At 52.4% G+C, this 9,827-nt stretch overlaps 1 protein-coding gene across 1 annotated transcript; it reads left to right on the plus strand.

The window, feature by feature from the left end:
• The first annotated feature begins 273 nt into the window (after window positions 1–273).
• Window positions 274–9,546, plus strand: TFAP2C (transcription factor AP-2 gamma). The gene is made up of 7 exons (XM_039864678.1): window positions 274–593; window positions 2,205–2,693; window positions 2,802–2,853; window positions 4,040–4,256; window positions 4,883–5,001; window positions 6,790–6,934; window positions 7,950–9,546. The coding sequence occupies exons 1-7, from the start codon at window positions 546–548 to the stop codon at window positions 8,233–8,235; spliced, it is 1,356 nt and encodes a 451-aa protein (XP_039720612.1). The 5' UTR covers window positions 274–545; the 3' UTR covers window positions 8,236–9,546.
• The last annotated feature ends 281 nt before the right edge of the window (window positions 9,547–9,827 follow it).

The following is a 9,827-nucleotide window of genomic DNA, read 5'->3' on the forward strand; positions in this document are numbered from 1 at the left end:
GGTATTTGGATCCAGGTCTTCAGATCGACCAATCTCAGGCGTGTGCAAGGTGGGGGTGACTGATGGACGGCGCGACGGGGGGCCTTGGCCTCGGGGTCTGAGGCTGTCTGTGAGGTGCCGCCCACTCCTCGCCCCCAGCATCGTGGGTTTCCGCGTGGCGCCCAGCCGGGGTGCGGGGCGGAGCTAGGCTGGGACTGGCTGGGGGCCGCCCCGCCCGGCGCCCGGGCCTTCGCGCCGGCCCCCGGGGAGGAGTTATGATAATTTCCTTCTCATTAAGGCGCCCGGGTCCCCCGGCTATCACCGGCACACACGGCGCGGGCGCGGCTTCCCGGGTCCTTGGCAGCGGCCTGTACACCGGCGGCGGCAGCGGCATCTACGCTAGCAGAGCCGCGGATGCGCGTCCAGTGACCGGTTCGGCGAGGCCCGCGCGCGGCGGGGGCGGCGGCAGACGCCTGGCCACCGTGACCCCAATTTTGGATTTACCGCTCGGGGGGTGGGGGGAGCCTGGATTTAACTGGCGACTCTTTTGGGGGACGCAAGACGCCATGTTGTGGAAAATAACCGATAATGTCAAGTATGAAGAGGACTGCGAGGTGAGCTGGGCACAGGGGCGCGCAGCCCGGCCGCGCCCGAGTACAGCCCGGGAGGCGGGGGCCGCTCACCGGACCGCGGTCCGGGGCCAGGGCGCAGGCGCAGCCAACGGGCACCCGCCGCTACCCCTAGATGGGACGGGGTCCGCCTTTCCGGACACCCCCTAGTCGGGTTCTCCCGGCCCCCTTCCTGAATCGGGCCTTTTCCCAAAGATCCAGCCTTGGGAACGGGGCCTGGAAGGAGAATGGCAGATCCCACCCACGAAGCTTACCGGTCGGCTTCAGGCGACGCAAAACAGCTCTTCTCCCCGTTTTCTCAGAAGAGCGCCGGGTCCGCAGCCCTTCCTTGGACGTGGCTTTCACGCACGCAATCTCCGTCCAAAGGGGTCAGACGAGGCGACCTGCCAGCGACACCTTTGCGGAGGCTCCTCTGAGGCGGGCTTGTCACCTGCCCCGCTACCTTCTCGGGGGAAGAAGAAAACAGCATTTAGTTAGGCTTTCAAGAGAAGTGGGGGCTGGGGAGGGGGGAGCCGGGGCCAGATGGGGCCGTAAGCGCTCGGAGTGCTCCAGCCTGTCGGACAGGTTGAGCTAGAGTTTCGGAGTGGGAGGGAGGGAGGCGGCGAGCGGGAAGAGGAAGAAGACGCTGGCGGCGGGAGGCGTGCGCCCTGGCGCTGGGAGAGGGGAGCCCGGGCTGGCGGCCCGCGGGAGCGCACGGCGCCCCAGGGATCGCGAGGGGCTGCCCCCGCTGGTAGGCCCGTGCTCTTCCACCAGGGGGCGACGGTGCCATGTTTCTCCTGGTTCCCCACTGCCCTGTGACCCCCCCCAGAGCACACGGAGACACATCCTTTAGGAATTAAGTCGGCAGCGGTGGGGTGAGGGGACGTGCCTAGGCCAGGTTGTCCAACCTCAGGGTCCTTAATCCTCTCTCTGTTACGTGGTCTGTGGGGACACTGACCGTGGCCGGGCGCTCGGAGCCGGCTCACTTTCTACCCCCATTCGGTGGGGACACGCTAGCAGCCAGCGCAGCTCCGGCTGCGGTGCGTTCCTTCTCGAGTTCCTCGGTGGCGCTGGGTGGCAGGCCCTGCTCGGGCGTGTCGCTCGCCGGGAGGTCTTTGTCCGGAGGGCGTGGAAGGGAGAGTCCCTGGGGCGGGGGAAGACGCGCACTTCCCGCGCTGGGCGCTTTATCCGCGCGCGCCGCGTCTCCGCCGCCTTCTGCTCGGCGACGCCAGCATGTGCGGGCTGGTGAGCGAGAGCGCCCTGCACCGCGTGCACCGCGGTCCGGCCTCCCGAGGCCGCGGCCGCGGCGTCTGGCCCAAGGCCTGGACCTCGGACTTGGCACCTCGGAGCGCCTCGGGCGTCGGAGCGCCCGGGCCTTCGCCGCCGGGCTTCGAGGGCGCGCTCCCCCAGGTCTTGCCGTCTTTCTCCCTTTCCTCCGCAGACTCGCGGTTTACAACGAAATCCCCGGGGCACCCCGCTCCCGGGTGCCCTTTGGCCCGCGGGTCGGGTCCGGGCTGGTGCGCTGGGTCCCCGGGGAGCGCGGCTCCGCGTGGCGGCGGCGGCCAGTTCGCAGGAGCGGGGTTTCGTGCTAAGCGGGTGTCCGTTTCTCTCCCGCAGGATCGACACGACGCGAGCAGCAATGGGAACCCGCGCCTCCCCCACCTCTCCTCGGCGGGGCAGCATCTCTACAGCCCCGCGCCGCCCCTGTCCCATACCGGAGTCGCCGAATACCAGCCGCCGCCCTACTTCCCGCCCCCGTACCAGCAGCTGGCTTACTCGCAGTCTTCCGACCCCTACTCGCATCTGGGAGAAGCGTACGCAGCGGCCATCAACCCCCTGCACCAGCCGGCGCCCACCGGCAGCCAGCCGCAGGCCTGGCCCGGCCGCCAGAGTCAGGAGGGGGCTGGCCTGCCCTCGCACCACGGGCGCCCGGCCGGCCTGCTGCCCCACCTCTCCGGGCTGGACGGCGGCGCCATGAGCGCGCGCAGGGATGGCTACCGCCGCTCGGACCTGCTGCTGCCGCCGCACGCGCACACGCTGGACGCCGCGGGCCTGGCGGAGAACCTGGGCCTTCACGACATGGCGCACCAGATGGAGGAGGTGCAGGTGAGGGCGCGTCGCTCTCGTCCTCTCTCCCCCCAGAGCGTTGGCCTCTCTCCTACCCTCTGCCCGGGCTCCCCAGCACTTAAGGAAACTTTGTCGTTTCTCCCCCAGATTGTCGACGACCAGCACTTGCTTCTGCACGATCAGACTGTAATTCGCAAAGGTAGGTTCTGGCCACGTACGGCCTGGACTGACTCTTAACAGTTGTGAAGCCACTAACTTAACGGCAAGGTCGGGGGCATTTGGTGGCCGACTTGGGACATCTGTGGTGGAAGGGATGAGGACTCGGAGAAGGCAGGTTTTAGGAGTGAGAAGAGAGGGGATTATCCGATTCTTTCTGACCTAAATGATAAAGGATGCTGTTCATGTCTCCGCCATGTTACTGATCCTTGTATTGCCCTGTGTTTTTGCAATGTTAGGGAGTGTTCCAGGGTGAGTTAACACCGATTTAATTTGGAAAAAAACAAAACACCTTAGTCGAGTGGTTGATTCTGTGATACTTTTAATGGTCGGATGAGTTGATGTGATTTTTGCTTCTGATTTCAAATACACATGCCAAAGATCCTCAATTCGGACCTGCAAGAAGTTTTGAAACAGTTTGGCCGACCAAATAGACAGCCTTGAAAGAACGCGGTGGGGGTGGGGGCGTTATGATCTGTCAGATGGGTTTATGCAGGATAAGCCGGGAGGGGATTTGGAAAATTGGATTACTGTACTTGGTGAGGAAAATTACCTTACTGTACTAATGGGATTGCCAGTCCGCCTGTTTTGGGAATCGGAGTAGGCCTAAATTAAAGGTGGCTACGGTCTGTTACTTGAAGTTAGACTGCTTGAAATCAATTGGGGGAAAATGGGTTTTGGGGGGGAAAAAAACCCTCAGAAAATAAACCGAATTTCCCAGTAAACTTAGAACAGAACAGGTTTGTTTGTATTTAAAAATTTGCCGTGATCAGTTGCACGGAAAGGTTTTGGCAAAGGATCTGAGTGTCCTGGGATTTTGGTTGCTCGTTGAGTGAAAGAAAAATAGAATCAACCATTTATTTAGTACTGTAAACAATCTTTTACAAACAAATATTCTAATTAAAGGTTTTTAACAGTGGCTAGAAAATGAAAACGCTCCATGCTTGAGATCTTGAGTAATTAACTTTCTAAGGTGTTAACTTGCAAATTTCAGATTCGATTATCTTTGAAGAAATATGGCTTTTCAAAAATCTGCTTGCAAATCATAGCCCCACATGCAGTTGTTACTTGCTTCAAGAGCTCTTTCTGCTTTGGTTAAGAGGGTTTGAAAAGGTGTCTCTTGCTTGCGCTCAGCTCTGAAGACTGCCACTTCTGATCTTCATTCCCAGGTCCTGTTTCTATGACCAAGAACCCCCTGAATCTCCCTTGTCAGAAGGATCTGGTGGGGGCTGTGATGAACCCCAGCGAGGTCTTCTGCTCAGTGCCTGGACGGTTGTCCCTCCTGAGCTCCACATCTAAATACAAAGTGACAGTTGCCGAAGTCCAGAGGCGATTGTCCCCGCCTGAGTGCTTAAATGCCTCATTACTGGGCGGTGTTCTCAGAAGGTACATGGGGACGCATCCTGGCACGGTGGTAGGTTGGTTGGCTGGTTGAAGGTGAATATCTTAAAAGGACCAGGAGGTATTTTTAACATTTATGTAACTTTTATACCAAACACTGAATTCTAATTGGCTCAGAGGGTTTTTAGTACATTTCTCCTCTTTTAGAAAGTGCCAACTATAGAAGAAAGTGCTAAAGCAGCGCTAACAAATTCTCATTTGGTTAGAACTTGATTCCGTGTGTGGAGTGGTGGCATCTGTACTATGGAAAGAGGAACTCCAAGGGTTTTGTTCCCTCAGGGAGTTGTCGGGGTATTTTTGTTTTTTTGGGTTTTTTTTTTTTGGTTTTTTGTTTTGGAGCTGCTGCAGTGTTTACGAGTGAAAATTTATCAGCTCCAGTGCCACTTGAAATATTCTGTGATTTAAAAAAAAAAAAATGTTGACGGTGCTTAGGTAGATATTTGAGTTTTACAGGGATTAATTCAGTGAGGACTCCCTGTACCGTTTGATGTGATCCACATACTGTAGATAGTCTTTGACGAATTTCAATTTTGAGAGCAGCACTCTAGGAATTTGGGATTTTAAAATGTGGCTTCTTGAGAATAACCACAAGTTAACTTTCTTGTACTCAGAGCCAAATCTAAAAATGGAGGCCGGTCCTTGCGGGAGAAGCTGGACAAGATCGGGCTGAATCTGCCGGCGGGGAGACGGAAAGCCGCTCATGTTACCCTCCTGACGTCCTTGGTAGAAGGTCAGTGGAGTTTTGTTAATGTTCTTGGGGGTGCGGGGGGATTGTTTGTTGCGCTGTGTCTTTAATACTTTTCTAAAGAAAACTTTAAAAACCCAATCACGGGTAGAGTGAGGTGAAGGCGATTCGATTCGTCATAAGTTCATTACAGTGAATCACCGTAATCACGTCAAATAAGTTAACGTTTCACTGTCTGGCTGCTGAAGTGTATTCTTTTCTGGGTTCCCAGATAAGTGCAGGAAAGAAATTGGTTTTCCTAACCAAGAAATCATCCTAGAGGATGTGGAGACATTTCCTGTTAAATGAACCAGTTTTTGAAAGATGCGATCGATCAGTTGATACACCTTTTAGAAAGCTTGTTACTTATTGGTGGGCAGAAGTATGGGCTCTGGTTTTTCGTAGCTGTGGGATATTTGGATTGAGGTCAGTGAAAAGAAGCCCTTGCTAGGACTGGCCCAGCTCGCAAGTCCTTTGTTCATTCTCCCCATCAAAAGAAAAGAAAAAAGTGCCGGGGGGAGGGCCCACAGATGAGCCCTCTCCCCACTCCTAAGATAGAGTAGGATGTGACATTTCAGTTTCTTGAATGTTCCTCCACGCCCCCACTCCGACCTGGAGAGTAGCCAAGGATGCAGTACAGTCTTTAAGCGGCGAGAAAAAAAAAGTGAAGTAATTTTTAAAAAACAAAGCACGCACACTTACTGTGCACAGGCTTCTCCTGCAGCCTGCAGCCACCTCTAGCACCTTGCCCAATCAGCAGAGTGCGGGGCTCTGGCTCCGGGAGCTGATGGAGGGGTTCAAGCTTTTGAACACTTTTCTTTCCCTGGTCTAATGGCGCTACTTCGGTGCTGAAAGACTTGGCAGAGCCCCGCTCTACCTTTTTACGAGTGTCTTTGGAGGTCAGGGCCAGGAGAAAGGAGCTGCCTGTTAACTGCCTGTTGGGGACCAGCTGTCCTGCGTGGAGAATGGTGGGCTCTGCGTGCTGGGCGCATAAATGTGTCTCCGCTAGGTTTTCTTACGAGCCTGGCAGGGGTGCTTGAATAAGGAAGTGTGTGCCAGAACAATGCTTCTCAGATTCTGATTTAGTAAGTCCTGGGGTTGGGGCGGGGGGCGAGTGGTGAGGGGGCACCATCTGGGGCTTTGGAAAGCGCTACCAGCCTTGCGTCATGGAGTCGGGGCCGGGCACCTCTGTTGGGAGGTGACTCCCGTTGGTTTTCTGTCCCTCTGCTCCCCCAAGAACTTGGACAAAGGGGGGTGGGGTAGTCAGTCCAAGCTTGTAGTTTGGGCTCTAAACATTTCCAAGAGGAAACACACTTGCCTTCCTTTCTTAAAGAAATAAATCTAGAGACCTGCCCCCTTCAGCCACGGGGAGCCCTGGTTTAAAGGGAAGTTCCATGTCGAAGACTTTGTCCAGTTTCATCAAGAGAAACGGCCAGCTGGCTGCTGTCAAACACGCTCGTCTCCTTAAAGTTCCCTACTTCTCCACAGTGACGACTGTCTTATTATCAAGTGAAAGCGTGGGTGTGTCTCGACTTACCTGTTTAAGCTGGGCAGGAGACTGGTTGACATCACCTCGGTACAGCTAAACCTGTCCGGGTCTTTTTTCGTCACATTATATGATTTCACCTTCTCCCCAGGAGGTGTTTGCCGCCTGGATTGTTGTCCCTGCATCTGATTTCATTTTCGAATACAAAGTGACCGGTAGACAGGGAGAGTTAGAGAATAGGAACAGGACCATCTGCAGGTGGTGGCCGCAGCCGTTGTAAAGTCTGTTGTCCTTACCGATGATTCTAGGTGAGGCTGTTCATTTGGCTCGGGACTTTGCGTATGTCTGCGAAGCAGAGTTTCCTAGCAAACCGGTGGCCGAATATTTAAGCAGACCTCATCTCGGAGGACGGAACGAGATGGCGACGAGGAAGAACATGCTGCTGGCCGCACAGTAAGTATCCAGACTTGAGGTGATGACCATGCTCTGACCTTGAAGTTGAGGGGCCAGCACCATCTGTGGTGCTCAAGAAAGATATGCTCCTTAAATAAGTTAGGGAGGGAGAGAGCAAAAGCAAATGGCAAGGGGCTTCTTTTACCAAGTCAGATGTGTTAACTTTTTGATGGGTTTTGGAAGGGGAATTAGAAAGCGTGTATTGCTCCAGTAATGAGTGCTTTTTTGAGCTGCTTGGTTACTGAAGTCAAAGTAGTTCGACTCCCCTTTTATTGTCGTGTTTGCATGTCTTACGAAAATGTGTTGAAAAGAATTTGTTTTGTCACATCCAGTGAAGATTGTGTGCCTTCTGCCTCCTGATAACAAGACTTTTTTGTTTCTTAAATGTAACTATTATCGGATTTGCGGGAGACAAGTGGGCAAATTAAATGTCTCCAAAACGACAACGCAGCTGCAGGATTTCTCACAGAAACCAACAGTAAATTGGTTTAAAAATCATGGTAAATGAAGCAGAACTAGTCCAGTCAGGAAATGGAGCAAAAGGGAAGGGAGCACAGTGAACCAGCTCGATTAAAAAGAGTGAGTTTCAGGGAAATGTGTGATGCTCCGAATTGGTTTAGTGAACCAACCTATACCAAACATCCCTTAACCTCCTGGACTGGAATCCTGAACCCACACTGCTTTTTCCAGTCCTGGTGACCTTGGCCGGTGGACTGGGGTTAATCTTGTTACCTTTTCTAATTGCAGTGAGAGTTAAATAAGATAGCACTTGAAAAGAGTCGGGAGCACATAATAGGTGCTAAGTGTGGCAATCGGGAGCACGTAATAGGTGCTAAGTGTGGCAGTCGGCTGTTAGCATTAGCATTGAAGCCTCTTACTTACTGCCTCGGCTCAGGCCAGAAGTTCTGATTGCATCCCAGAACTTCTGTCATCCTCTAGGTAATTCACCTTGTACCCTTTACCTGTCAAGAGCCAGATTGAGCTCACAGGTGTGTGTTGACTGCCTTCTTCGCAGGCAAGTGTGTAAAGAATTCACAGAACTTCTCAACCAAGACCGAACACCCAACGGGAACAACCGGCCCGCCCCGGTCCTGGAGGCGAACATCCAGAACTGCTTGTCTCACTTCAGCCTGATAACGCACGGTTTTGGCAGCCAGGCCATCTGTGCCGCCGTCTCCGCAGTGCAGAACTACATAAAAGAAGCCCTGACGGTCATAGACAAATCCTACATGAGTCCCGCTGACCAGAGTTCGGCCGATTCTAGCAAAACCCTGGAGAAAATGGAGAAGCACAGGAAATAAAAATGGGCGTGAACGGAGGGCCAAAGAATCTGGAAGGAGAAAGTCTCCCCCAACGTTCTCTGTCCTCACAGACAGGGCAGCTCCTCGCCTCGGGGGTGAGGTTGAGCTTGTTACCCACCTTCCCATTAAAAAGGCCTCTGTTGATTGATTTCCGGATCTTTCTGTGCCCTCCCAGCGTCCTTAGAATTTCTCGAGCGCTGAGGCAGCTCCTTACTCTGGACAAGTTATCAGAAGGTGACAAGTGCTGATTCTTTACTTATTAAGCTTATGTTTTGTTTTATTTTTTATTTTTTGAACCCCATTCTTCCTTTCTTTGAAAGTGGTGCTACAAGTTAGAACCTTTTAAATAAATCCCCTGGGCTAACAATCCCACACACTTAGCTGTTGAAAGGTCAGATCGATGAGAATTCAGATCGACAACAACTTTCAGATCCACAAGAATGGCTGGCTTTTGTGCCCACTAAGTATTTATCTAAAAGAGGTATTTCTCGAGCCTCTTCAGATAGCAGATCCTACAGCCAGTAGGAGGCAGAGATTCTAGCCACTGAGCAACTAATTAGTAGGTGGCATTGGACACACTTAAAACCCCTTGTTCAGAGGGGGCCTTGGGTTTTACAAAACTTGTAGAAACAAAGCCTGCTGATTTTTTTTTTTTATTTTCTTTAAAAAAAAATGGAAAGTTAACTCTTCAAATGGGAGATTGTTTGAAATGACATGTTCCTTTAAGGTACTGAAGCTTTATTTGCATATTTATTTCACATCTTGGTGTTTTGAGTAAACTTGAAAAGGGTAGGCATGAAGCATTTTGTTGTTGTTATTTTTTTTTGTTTTTTGTTTTTTGTTTTTTGCTGCCTGTCATCCTCAAGTCCCAGAGGAGAGGCTGTTGTTATTTTGAGAAACGGTACGTTGAGTGTACAGATTTTATTTATGCATAATTTAATCTGGTCTGTAAATACGGGTGCACTTCTTATGACTTTTTGAGAAATGGGATTCCGTTGTAATAACTTTTAAAGGTGATGGGGTCGTCTAAAACATATCTTTAGGTTTTATTCATATGTACACAGGGTATTAAGAATTAAGAGAGTCCTGGACTCTGTCGATGCAGAAGAGTCTGTTTGATTGAAGCTCTGTTCACAAAGCAATAACTTTGTGTCTCGTTCATTCGCGTCTGGCTGCACTCAGACGAGTGTGCACGGGACAGTGTGTGTGTGGGTGACGTGGAGTTCGGAATTGAACTCCATGCCTGTAAGCGTTCCCCAAGTAATGGTTGTGTATACGATACCTGTACAATAAAAAGTATTCTCGATAGAAGCTGTGACGGTCTGGTTATAACTTTGTCTCTAAGATGATGAGGGGCACAGTGGCAGAGCTCAGTCACGGTGTGACTGGTTTAGTGGATGGGACCAAGCGGGTTGTGTGCCGAGGGGAACCTGAAGTTAATTTTCCCTCCCTGCAAGATGGTTCCGCTGCCCCAGGCTCTGTGCCCCCCCATGGCTCTCAGCTGCGTATGGGACTGTCCCTCTCGCTGCAAGGGGTGTTGGGAAGTGCGCGAGGAGCTGGGACTGTCTCTTGCGTAAGGGGACCCTGTTGAG

The sequence above is a fragment of the Pteropus medius genome, unplaced genomic scaffold (assembly GCF_902729225.1).
Source record: "Pteropus medius unplaced genomic scaffold, Ma_sr-lr_union100, whole genome shotgun sequence".
Taxonomy (NCBI): Eukaryota; Metazoa; Chordata; class Mammalia; order Chiroptera; family Pteropodidae; genus Pteropus; species Pteropus medius.

Excerpts from the sequence above, each read along its gene's own strand:
- TFAP2C (XM_039864678.1), top strand. The coding sequence starts at position 546 with ATGTTGTGGAAAATAACCGATAATGTCAAGTATGAAGAGGACTGCGAG. Across the intron at positions 2,694-2,801 it reads ACCAGATGGAGGAGGTGCAG|ATTGTCGACGACCAGCACTT; the intron begins GTGAGGGCGCGT and ends TTTCTCCCCCAG. Across the intron at positions 4,257-4,882 it reads CTGGGCGGTGTTCTCAGAAG|AGCCAAATCTAAAAATGGAG; the intron begins GTACATGGGGAC and ends TCTTGTACTCAG.